Genomic DNA, 13211 nt, shown 5'->3' on the forward strand with positions numbered 1-13211 from the left:
TTAGCTTCACTAGCAAGTTATTTTTCTATGGCTAGACAGCTGTTTAGTCCCAATCCTGTGAGTTACCATTACATTGTGTGTGTAAAATTCTCTTACTTTCACTATTAAAGATAGCTGTGATTTCTACTGCTGAGTTCACATTAATGGCTTAAAACTGTCCTTTCAGATTTTAATAAAGCATTGAATTGTTCTTAATCCAATTCAAGCAATTTTAATATTTTTTGCCTATACTTTGCTAGGAAGTGTATTTAAATTTCATTATCAAAAGAAGTCCATCAGTTGATATTAACAATTTTTTTATTTTTTCTTATTGTGGTGTTCAGAAAAGACCACTAGGCTAGGGGTGTTTTCACATTAGGCATGATTGATTTGTACTGCTTATTGACACTCTCCGACACAGCAGGTTGCAGTATGCACCTACTTGATTTGTAAGCCAGCGTTGTACTCAAAAGAACAAAGATGTTAACTTCTGCGCTATGCCTAACATTATTGATATTTCAGGAAAAAATGTCAACGCATTTGCATGCCTTCATACTGATCAAAATGAACCAGACTTTTAAGTCGAGTTCTCTCCAAAACTTTTCACCACTTATCACCATGTGGGGGTCACTGTCACTACTATAATTCCCAAATATCAGGCGATTTGTGGTCTCATTGGTGTGCCTGTCTATTGATGGGAGTGAATACACATCATGTAAAGCAACAGATGGACTAGTTACTAAGTGCACTAATATGACTGGAGCACGTGTTCAAAACAACAGATTGTGTACACTGACAAAATGCATAAATGGTCATCTAATCTCTGTAAATGAAGACTAACTTGAATAAAACCCAGCATGGACCGGTTCTGCAATTAGACAGCGGACAATAAGATAACCTTGATGTTTGCCACTACCTGCCATCTATGGTATAAGTAAAATTCAATATAAACAAACAAACAAACGAACAGAAACAAACTAATGACTACAATCGCGCATGCGTACACTTCTGGTATAAACATCGCTTGACGATCCTTGTGTTAGAAACGGAAACATAAAGGGCGAACGAGCATAAACAAATTGTGTACACATAAGTAAATTGGCTAAATAATACACACGTCAAGTCAGTTTTATTCAGAAACATGACAGTTGTGTGCACGGGTTGGAAATAGTTTTAGCTATCTGTTGTGTTAGTTAGCTAACTAGCTAGGAACATAAGCCGCTAGCTACTGCTAATTAGCGCTGCTAGCTAGCTGCTTTTCACAAAACATCCCTAAGCGCACAGCTTCATACTAATACATATGCAGCTACAATATGCGTTGGTTAGAATTTGTATTACTTCCTAAATGAATCAGATAAATTGTGTTACTGTACATACTGCACAACTTCAACGAAGAACCAAAACTCACCAATGGTGGCTTGTTCACAGCGAAAGCACACGAGCTGTGGGGGGGGAAAACGAACTGCGCATGCGCCCCAACCGGAATGGCGCGTGATCACCGCACAAGTCCGACCCGAAGCGGCAGTCCCGCGCTTTACGCACACCTCAGAAACGAAACAACGCGCGGCAAGTTTTGTTTTTTTAAATGTGCGTGTTTCGAATCCAACCCAGTTGTTTTTTTAGCGCCAGCAATGCATACATTAGTCAGAGAGCTCCACGAGTTTCTTCGCCGTGTTTTAGCTTGGTCTACATGAAGTACCGAACTGTACCGTGCATCATGTCAGCTGTAGCGCGCGCACAAACACACTCGTGTACTGCCCACGGGCGTGACGTCAGCAAAACCATGGCGGCTCTCACGCCCGCGCAGACTCCCGGAGGTTGAGAGGCACGTTGATCGAGATGTTATTCATCGTATTCACCTTCTTACCACGTTCAGAAATTCATCTACCAACATGTGACAAAGGCTGAACTGTAATGTTTAATAAAAAGTCTAATTCAGCAGTGGACCTGCATGATCACTGCTTACCAGTTTGTTTCCTGTTATTCCTTCAAGCACAAACAATTAATACAATGGCTATAAAACATGTTAAAATGTAAGCCGTTATTTATTGTTATTGCGGGGTAATGTGTACTGCATGTCTTACATTTGATGTAAATGCTTAGATATCGAGAGGATTATAGATCTTTAAAAAGAATATTTGCTCAGTGCATGCCGCATGTGAAGCTTAGCTGTTTTGATTATGCGTTATATAATAAATTATGCCTATGTTTTGCAAATGCTATGGTTTATTTCAACCAGATATTATTTAATGGGCATTATGAAAGTGGTACATAGCATTTACACCGCATCTTCACGTAGCCAAGTATTTTAAGATAAAATAGACCAAAACTAATTTTAAATGAAAGACTTATAGAAATGTTTTTTCTGGACTTCAGGCCTTTTTGCAGACTTCATAGGATGGATGGATGGATAGACATGTAAATAGGACCTTTTTGTCTTAAATATCCATTTATGTTTATGAGTACAATAATCACTTTCACAGGAACAAAATGAAATAAGTGCAACAGATAAAACTTTTAGCAAATGACCTTCAAATAAAAGACTGGAATCTATAGTACATTTGTATTTACATTTAGGCATTTGGCAGATGCTCTTATCCAGAGCGACTTACAAAAAGTGCTTTAATGTTTACATCATTGGATACATACTTGCACTGGGTTAACTAGGTTAATAACTAAGCGTCATTAGTCCAACACAACTGTGAAGAGGTTTTATTTTTATTTGGGGGGGGGGGGTCGTGTTAGTCCAAGTACTGGAGAAACAGATGCGTCTTGAGTCGTCGTTTAAAGATAGTCAAGGTCTCTGCTGTACGGACATCTAGAGGAAGTTCATTCCACCAGGTGCCAAAACAGAAAAGAGCCTGGATGAGTGCCGCCCTCGATCCCTGAAAGATGGTGGGATGAGGCGAGCAGTGCTGGAGGATCGGAGGGAACGTGGTGCAGTGCGTGGTGTAATTAGCGCAGAGAGTTAAGTGGGTGCTGGGCCATTTTTAGCTTTGTAGGCAAGCATCAGTGTTTTGAATTTGATGCGGACAGCTACAGGAAGCCATTGCAGGGAGCGGAGGAGTGGGGTGGTGTGGGAGAACTTGGGAAGGTTAAAATGAGACGTGCTGCTGCATTCTGGATCAGTTGCAGAGGACGAATCGTGGACAGAGGCAGGCCTGCCAGGAGTGAGTTGCAGTAGTCCAATCTTGAAATAACAAGGGACTAAACAAGCACCTGAGTAGCCTGTGAAGAAAGAAATGGGCGAATTCTTCTGATATTGTAAAGAAGAAATTGACAAGAGCGAGTAAGGTTAGCGATGTGTGGGGAAAATGACAAATGATTGTCCACGGTTACCCCAAGATGGCGGGCGGTGGCTGAAGGAGTGATTTGGTTGTTGACCAGGGATATCACAAGGTCTTGACCTGGGGATGAGTCACAAGGGATAAACAACAGTTCGGTTTTACTGAGATTGAGCTTCAGCTGATGAGCAGCCATCCAGAATGAGATGTCTGCCAGACATGCTGAGATCCTGGTGGAAACCTGAGTGTCAGAGGGAGGAAAGGAGAGAACAAGTTGGGTGTCATCTGCATAACAATGGTATAAAAATCCATGCGATGATATGACCTTTCCAAGAGACCGGGTATAGAGGGAGAACAGAAGAGGACCAAGTACTGAGCCCTGCAGGACACCAGTAGAGAGTCTACATGGGGCAGATGTAGATCCCCTCCATGTTACCTCATATGACCTATCTTCTAGGTAAGAAGCAAACCATTGCCATGCTGTTCCACAAATTTCAAGGCTTGTAAGAATAGATAATAGAATCTTGTGGTTCACCATGTCAAATGCAGCTGACAGGTCCAGGAGGATGAGGACAGATGACAGTTTGGCAGATCTAGCAGCATGGAGCTTCTCAGTGACTGACAAAAGGGCAGTCTCTGTGGAATGTGCCACTTTAAATCCAGATTGGTTGGGATCATTAAGGTTGTTTTGTGAGAGATAAAGAGACATTTAATTATAAACAGCTCTTTCAAGAATTTTGGAAATAAAAGAGAGCAGTGATACCGGGCGATAGTTGTTAACTTCTGATGGGTCCAGGCAGGGTTTCTTGAGGATGGGAATAACCCTCGCCTTCTTAAAAGCAGCAAGAACATGACCAGATGATATGGAATGGTTGATGATGGCTGTGGTAAAGGGAAGGAGGTCTCGTGAGATGGCCTGGTGCATTGTGGAAGGGATTGAGTCTAATGAACAGGTGGTGGGGTTAGATGACGAGATGATCTGTTGAATCTCATCAGATGACAGGTTGGAGAATTCTGCTAAGGGAGGGAAGGGAAGGTCCTGAGGTTTTGCACACCAAGTCACACCAAGGTCTTTTACCCCTGCACATGATTGTACAGGTTGCTTATTGAAGCAACCTGTTGCAGTAGCTCCTAACCTTCTGACAATATGATTAAATTATCCGCCATATAACGGGAATGTGTTTGTATGTTCTCCTATGCTTGGTGCAGTTCCTCCGAGTACACTGGTTTCCTGACACAGTCCAAAAACATGCTCACAGTGTGTGTGTGTGTGTGTGTGTGTGCTCTGTGAGATGGATTGGAACCCTGCCCAGTATGTACCTCGCACAAGCCTATGTGTACAGGATAAGATGTGTAGAGAGCAAGTAAATGTACTAATGAATAACTGGGATAGTAAAAGATGGTATTTTAGTAACATGGTACTGTATGTGGTATGCAGGATATTCCTGACATGTACACAATGAGTCAACAGTTTGGACACACCTTCTATTTTTTATTTCCCTCTACATTGTAAAATAGTGCTTAAGGCATCCAAAAAACTTCTTTTAAACAGTTGATATTGAGATGTGTCTGCTGCTTATGCTCTGTAAAGTCTGGATTGCCTTTTTGTTTTATCATGTGCAGCAGTAAAAGACCTTGGTGTGACTATAGATTCCAGGCTTTCATTTAAAGGTCATGTAGATAATATTACTAGGATAGCACTTTATGTAAGGATGCTGTCTTCCCCAACTCTCAACTCTTTGTTGACGATGAAGTGATGGCTTGCTTTACTTTCCAGGGAACCCTTAGGTCTGTGTTTCCTTCTGGTATCCCTGTTAGTTACGCCGTCATATTTAATCCGGCTGGAGTCCATGCTTGCGCTCTGCAATAAATAAATATTCACCTTATACATTCTATAACTGTGACCATACCTAACTGTCTCTCTCTCTCTCTCTCTTTCTCCCTGTTTCTCTCTTCCTGTCAAGCTGCACATGGCACTCCTGTGCTGGCAGTGATCCAGACCTCCTCTGCCATCCGGACATGTCTGACTCATTCTGGTGCCGGGCTTCTAGTTGGAGATCTCGTCTCATAGAGGCCTGGTGTAGTGCTGCTTGGGATGCGTGTGGTGACTGTGAACGGTTCCATTAGACCATTAAAATAGTCTTGATGCAGACAGCTGTCATCTAATGGCTTGTGACTGCAATTTCCACAAATTGAACCAATAATAAAACTGGACTTTGTATTAATTTAAACATACTGTATCTTATGCTATACTGAACTTTAGCCTTCTAACACACAGGATGACTGCAGATGAATTCCTATCCCAACTGATATCACCCAATGAAATGAGTCTGGTTCCTCTCAAGTTTTCTTCCTATAGTCATATTGGAACAATAATGAACTGAACTCCATATTAACCTAAACATATCATCTGTTACATCCCAGAAAGCACAGGTATGCCGCAGAGATGTCTGCTAAAGAGCGTATAATCTGTTAAACATCGCGTTCGTTTTGTTATAGTCGTATTTTGCTCGTCTGTAGATCGCCTGTTTGAGCTGTTAAATGATACATTGTCTTTACATCTATACGACGTATATACGACGTATCTTTATCATCCGAAATTTGCTGGTATGTGGACGGGAAGCTGCAGCATCAGCTATGATTTGAATGATTTAAGGGGAAATACGTAAAAAATAATTTTACTAGTACGCATAGCACGTTTAAACGAACAGTACATTACTTTGTAGATGTAAATGCAGGTTCATGTTCCTTTTCCCATTTTCCTTCTTATACATTCAAAAAAAGAAAGTTTGGCTACCTGTAACATGTACATAAAAGGAATATGTGTTTTGTACATAATAATTTTATGTTTCCAAGATGAACATGAATAAATTATGTTGTATTTGCATGAAATTTAACAACTTAACATGTATTAGATTTGATCATGTTGAGATAAACCAAAGAGATCTTGTCACTATGAAAACCAGAAATATTAGAGCAAACATTGCGAGAAGATATCGCAAGAAGAGAACACAGTTTGTTAAGAAGACAAACGCTTGGCGTGTGGAAAAGGTAAGCAGTAATTAACTCCCATTTTTCTAAATAGAAACGAAATACTGAACACAAATGTCACCTGCTGTTTAGCGATGTTTAGTCACGTTGTTTTGGTTTAAGCTATTTCTTGTATTTTTAATCACACTTAAAATACAGACGGTTATATGCGCGTGTTTAATCTGCGGTTCGGTTCTGGTTTTGGTCTGTTCTCATGAGTTGTGAAACGATAGGAACAAAGTGTAAATATTATTCATTTGCTAATTTAAGTATCATGAATTTTACTTGAATATCTATCTCTGTATTTTTTCACAGCAGTTTGTGACTGAAAAGTGTCCTGTCTGAATCTGGCCAACCGTACATAACGTACAGTTAAAGTACAAAACGTTTCTGTTGGTGTTTAATTTTTTTTTCTATGATTAATACTTATGTGTGGTGTTTTATGTTTTGTACATCTTTTCAAATTGAGACCTCATTTGTAAGTTGCTGCTGGTGTAAAACAGGGTTTTCATTAAATATAAAATAAAAATCTCTGTTTTATCCCATTTGTGTTATGCTTAAAATTATAAATAAATAAAGGGGTGATTTACAGCGCCAGTTCATGTAGTTCCTTATCTTCATGGCATTTATATCTCGCAATTCTGAGAAAAAAAAAAGTTGCAATATTTTTTTTATTTAGTGGCGGAAAGGGGCTTCCATAGGTTTATTGAGAAGAGCTACATGAAAAAAAAAATCTGACGTTTATTAAGTGTAAGTGGGAAAAGACTGGTATATATTTATTAAATTATTGTAATTGTTTCTTTTAACTTACAGCTTCAGCTATAAGGAATCCAATCCTTCAGTCTCCGACAGAATCGGATGCCGAAAAATTCATCAAAGATTTCCTTCGCTTGGCCCCAGGGAGGATGTAATTTTTTGTTATTTTATTATGCATATGTTATAAATATAAAGTGTATTGTTTTGTCTGTATAAAGTTTAACTCGTTTTCTCGTTTTTGTATAAATTAATCAAATGTTTGCTTGTTATTAAATGTAGTTTTTATAAAAAATAAACAAATCTGTGTTTTTTTATTAGTTGGAAGTGTGGTTTATTTATTTATTATCATATTTGGTCATTGTAACATGCATTAGGAAGCATTGTAGACGTGCCGAGGGTATTTAATTAAAATAATGGGAGGGGGGTGTTTTAATAAAACGACGTCTATTCGACATGAATCAGACATTTGGCAGATGTATGAACATCTGATAAACATCGTCTAAAGAGCGGATCAGGGACGTTTTAATTCATTTACATCTTAACTACTTAGGCTAAGCATCATTCTAACATCTGGCACAGACGTCTCGGCGACATCTGCCAGTTAACGCCCTCTGCCAGACATCTGCCAGATGAAAAAGATGACGTCGCATAGACCTCTTCGCGACGTGTGTGTGCTATCTGGGATAGAACTGTCCAAACTTTTGACTGGTACTATATGTTATATGTCACACATATCATGCACACGTCATGCCACTTCTGATTCTGCTGGCATCATACACATAGTTTGTGGGAGAGGTCGAACACCCATTGCAGCTCAAACACGTCACTCTATTGAGTCTAAAATGGGTCAGATCAAATTGCTTTTGTACATACTGTATATTACTATCAACTCTTGACTGTTTGTAATAAATAAGGAATTTCAAACATGGTTAAAAACATTTATAAAAGTGTCATTTTTCCCTGGCGCTCTCCTTACCGATCCCCAATTAAGGGGATTTCTAGGCGTTTAAAATCTTAACTGCTGACAATATGTTTTTTCTGTTAATTAACTTTTTTAGGGCAAATTCAGTTTAGACTTGTTCAAGTAAAATATATTATTATGTGTCACAAGTTACAGTGAAATAAAAAAAAAATAAGCAAAGAAAAAAAAAATATTGTAAAAGATATATCTAAATTTAAATATGTTTGACCTTCCTACCATTCCTTTTAAGCGCTCATGTCATTTGACATGGCACATTGTGGAGTCACATAATGTCACTTCAAATTTCTTTGCTAAATTGCGGAATACAAAAAGGCGTTTACTTATATACTAGATATGAGATTTTTTTTAACATGCATCTAATACGCCTACCATAACAACAGTTAAAACTATTGCTGAGTATTATCTAATCATGTTCATCTGTGCAAGTTAAATTGGCGTATGCATATTTCATAGTTTTTATCAATTAAACTTAAAATTCATGTGTAGCCTACATTAAACGTTATGAAAGACTACATGGTTATAGTTGTGTGGATGCTCATGAATAAAAAACAAAAACCCTGCATTTGTCTGTATGTGATACATCTCAAAGTGATCAGAAACTGATTTGGTGCACTGTGTTGTTTGGTTTTATGGCCAGCTTGTCACTATTGGCTTCTATAACTGTATGTATTTGCATAACTTAAAATACGGTAGTTGGACTGTATACTGACATCAGTTCAAAATGTCCCCGCCCAGTGCAAATGTCAAACTCTGCCTATGGCCGACCTGTTTCTTAAAAAGACACAATGAGGTGGGTTTATGCAAGATTGGTGGATTTAGTGGAAATTACCCTAGGGAAGCATATTAACAGGGTCCCATAGGCAGTTTTATACGGCAATCTCTTTGTGAAAGTGACCTCCACTGCAGGCTTAAAGGTGCAACATCAATAACCCCCCTATTCTTCTTTTCTGCCTTTCTCACAGAGCAGCATGTTAACTTATGTAACTCATTTTTATGAGGTGGTAAAATGTGACTGTTTCTTTATAATCTTACAGGTGGTGCAACTCTGTGCAACTGTTCACACACTGTGGTAAAAGTGAATTATTAGCAAAGCTTGTTTAAAAATAATAATTTGGTGCATATGTTCTACTCAGAATAAATTAGGCTTTTTTAATTAATTTATTTTAAATTTAAATGTTAAATGCATTTGAAGAAATTTAGATTTTTTTAAATGCTACCCTTGGTTTTAAAGTGAAAAAACTAATAAATGAAATAGGATTCATTTAATTACTCATTGTAAAATTAACTGCTAAATAAAGCTAACTTTTGAGTTTTAACAATTAAAAAAAAATCATTTTAAAGAAAAAAATAATAATAATAATAATATTGAATTATGATATTTATAAAATCGTGATATTTGGAGAATCTCAATATTGATTAGGATAATATTGTAGCAAGTGGTCACTGGTGATCCCTACTGCATTTTTAATTTTTTTTTTGCCCATGGGTTTACTTTCTCCAAAGGCTCTAGTAGTTATGATATATTCTTTTGCACACATTCTGCAATTATTAAGACATGAATGACATAATAGGCAACAGAATATCCCAGGATCCTTTGCCTAAAATGCTAATGTTTATTTTATAAAGATTGGACAATGCATTCCAGACAAGACTATTGTATGCAAATATAAACTGAAAAACAGTGACGTTGGCTACCATTTCAGAAACATCTGTTTTCAAGTAAGTAATATGTAATTACAGTATACAATACAGTATCACTAGAGAGCCAAATCCTGAATGTTGATTTAAAGCTTACAGTGATAATTTGCGTCTTGAAGTTGAATGAAAACATGTGAAGTTGAAAAATATCAATACCTTGTCTTTTAATAAACTAAGACAAAGCTGTTCCATATACACCGTATAGTAAAACAACGACTCAGGCGTTTGATTGGGGTCTCAGTGACTTTCACACCCACCAGTAAATTATCTCTTGAGTGTTGAATACAGACCAGTAAGCTTCATGGAAAAACAAGGACATCAAGTGCCTTGATCATCTTACGTTGGGATGACAAAGCTCCAAGGCATCAATTATATGACTCCCAGGCCTCAATATGTCTTTCAGCTTTTCCTCAAGTCCCAATTAACCAGTGAGCAGCCAGTAAGTTTCTGTTAGTCTCGTGACATCAAGCCCTCTGATTCACTGAGGCAGAAAAACAAGCAGAGAAGGCGAAAGAACTAATTGCGCTGCATCATTCTGTTGTTACAGACTACAGACTAGCATGTATTTGTCAGCACCGTTATCGAGCACAGGTACTCTGATGGAGCAAAGTGTTTTCCCCTTGTTTTTGCTACGGATCATACTTTCTGTCATTGGCATTTTAGGAAATGGGTTCTTGATCATATCTGTCCTTCATTTGACACGAGTGAAGACATTTGAAGTGTTCCTGCTTGGACTGGCTATCGCAAACCTTGGGGAAATTATGCTTGTGGACATCTACGATGCCATTATCCAATCTATGCACAATCTGAACATTTCATGCATTGTGCTCAAACTTTTAAAGATCTGTGGAGAAAATGTCAGCATCTTTTTCACAGTGCTTATCTGCATCTACCGCTATCAGAAGATACACAACGCAGCCATGAGGATAATCGCACCTATCTTTATGGATAGCAGGGATGCTGCCATTGGTCTTAGTGTGGGATGCGTTTTGATAGCTTTGCTTTTCAGTCTTCCGACTTACTTCTTAACTCACGACACTTTGCCTATGAAAAATTCTACTAGAGAACTCTGTCCAGCAGATTTTTTCCTGTGTTCAGAAGACAACTGTCCAACTTTAAACAACATTTACCGATACCTATATATCATCATCTGTCATGTTTTGCCTCTCATCATTGTCACATGGACAAGTCTCTTAATCATCAAGATTTTATTTATTCAGCAAAAGGCGGTGGATGCACATCATGAGTCAGATGCCACAGTTGCCCACAACCACCATCATCATCATCATCATCATCATGAGCATGATGTGTTCCATCGGAGCACCATCGGCATTCTGGCTGCAATGACACTCTTCCAGGTGGACTGCATTTTATATCTGATCCTTCACTTAGTGTTTAGTCCATATGACTTTCCTGCTTGGTCTCAGCTGGAGTTCTTCATTGCAACGTTATATACAGGTATCATCCCGTATATTTATGGTATGGGACATAATTTTTTCAGCGTGAAGCACTTCATGAAAGAATGACTATCCATGCAGATTTCAAAAAGGAAATTTGAAATAAAAAATGTAATAAGTGAATGTAACAATTTGATTGTATTATTTAAAGTCCTGTTATTTCAAAATGGTGTGTTTTGGGGGTATTTTTATCCACCATTAACTATATGTTTAAATAGCACATATTGTTATTTAAATAATTGATATATTTAGGTCATAGACAATAGTGGAAGAGACTATAATTAGTGCTGAGATATGTGATAATTTATGTGATTATTTATAGAGGTTATTTATGTTATCTCTTATTAGGTTCTTATTAGACAACATAGAATATTTTTACAACTCTTATTTATTCATTCTCATATACAGTAGAATCACATTATCCTTTTTTCTATCTTGTTATGGGTTTAGTCATCATTAATATATTTATAGATTTTGTGTTTCTATTTTTTCACTACATTGTTATTATTAGCATTTTTATTTCTTTATAATAACATTACAGTGTGTCAGAGAGGTGCAGCTGCAGGGTCCTTGGACTGATCCTGAAATAATATCTGCATGTGGTTTGCACATTAGTAGGTGGATTGATTACTGTATTTTTCCCTAAGAACAAAGGTGTGTGTGTGTATATGTGTCCCTAAGAACAAAGGTGTGTGTGTGTATATGTGTCCCTAAAAACAAAGGTGTGTGTGTGTATTTATGTGTGTGTGTGTGTGTGTCTGTGTGTGTGTGTGTGTGTGTGTGTGCCGTGCGTGTATGGCTGTGTGTGAATAGAGCCTTGTGATTGACAGGTGTTTCATTCAGGATGTATTTTCCACAGGTTGGACCTTACTACAGAAACCTTTGTATCTGTCAAACAGAGTGCTTCTGTGGGTGCAAACTATTCATAATAAATTGATGAAGTTCTTAAATATGTTTGTGTGCTTTCAATTTTTTGAGGAAAACTTTTCTGACTTTATTATTCACAAAGTTTTTCAATATGTATTGTAGGGTTTAATCTTATAATACTTTAAATCAAGTCCTTTCTTCAAATACCATTTAAGGAAATGCTAGCTTATGGTTTCAGAATCATGTTTTGAATATGGAAGCATATTTATCATACAATCAAGATAGACAAGGTGTACAGAAAGCGATGTTATCACGACACACACACAAACACAAATTTATACTAAATATATACTGTATATATCTTTGTGTGTGTCTGTTTGTGTGTGTGTGTGTGCAGCATCATCGTTAACGTTTATGTCACACTGTGTATACGTCACAGGCGTTCTTCTTTGAATGTTTCATTAGTAAAACCACAGTGTCTACAGCGTAAGGCGTGGCAGCAGGTTGACCGCACACTACATTCACAGGTCATGGCAGCACACAGGCATCAGGATAATAATATAATATAAGTGTAAAACCTCTAGTATGTACCGTATATACTTACATGTAAACCCCAAATCCACGATATTAAAAAAATTAGAATATTACATGCAATCAATAAAACAAGGATTGTACACAGAACATATCGGACTTCTGAAAAGTATAAGTATGCATATGTACTCAGTACCTGGTTTGGGCCCCTTAATGTGGCGTGGCGTGGAAGCTATCAGTCTGTGGCACTGCTGAGGTGTTATGGAAGACCAGAATGCCTTCAGCTCTTCTGCATTATTCGGTATCATGTCTCTCATCCTGCTCTTGCCAATGCACCATAGATTCTCTATGGGATTTAGATTGGACGAGTTTGCTGGCCAATCAAGCACAGTAATCCCACGGTCATTGAACCAGGTTTTGGTGCTTTTGGCAGAGTGGGGAGGTGCTAAGTCCTGCTGGAAAACGAGGACAGCATCCCCATAAAGCTCGTTTGTGGAAGGAAGCATGAAGTGCTCCAAAATTTTCTCGTAGACGGCTGCGTTGACCCTGGACTTAATGAAGCACAGTGGACCAACACCAGCAGGTGACATGGCTCCCCAAATCAACACAGACTGTGGAAACTTCACA

The 13211-nt window shown here is 38.0% G+C and overlaps 2 protein-coding genes across 3 annotated transcripts in view; one reads left to right on the plus strand and one right to left on the minus strand.

The window, feature by feature from the left end:
• magl (MAX dimerization protein MGA-like) overlaps window positions 1-1687 on the minus strand; it is a 34116-nt gene extending 32429 nt beyond the window's left edge. For both annotated transcript variants that reach the window (XM_053488983.1, XM_053488982.1), the window contains exon 1: window positions 1388-1687. The gene's annotated coding sequence lies outside the window, so the exon portion shown is untranslated. The remainder of the gene's footprint in view (window positions 1-1387) is intronic.
• An 8602-nt stretch (window positions 1688-10289) lies between these two features.
• On the plus strand, window positions 10290-11255 carry LOC128514641 (taste receptor type 2 member 40). The gene has a single exon (XM_053488434.1). The coding sequence runs from the start codon at window positions 10290-10292 to the stop codon at window positions 11253-11255; it is 966 nt and encodes a 321-aa protein (XP_053344409.1).
• The last annotated feature ends 1956 nt before the right edge of the window (window positions 11256-13211 follow it).

Source organism: Clarias gariepinus, chromosome 27 (assembly GCF_024256425.1).
Source record: "Clarias gariepinus isolate MV-2021 ecotype Netherlands chromosome 27, CGAR_prim_01v2, whole genome shotgun sequence".
Lineage (NCBI taxonomy): Eukaryota > Metazoa > Chordata > Actinopteri > Siluriformes > Clariidae > Clarias > Clarias gariepinus.

Excerpts from the sequence above, each read along its gene's own strand:
- LOC128514641 (XM_053488434.1), top strand. The coding sequence starts at position 10,290 with ATGTATTTGTCAGCACCGTTATCGAGCACAGGTACTCTGATGGAGCAA.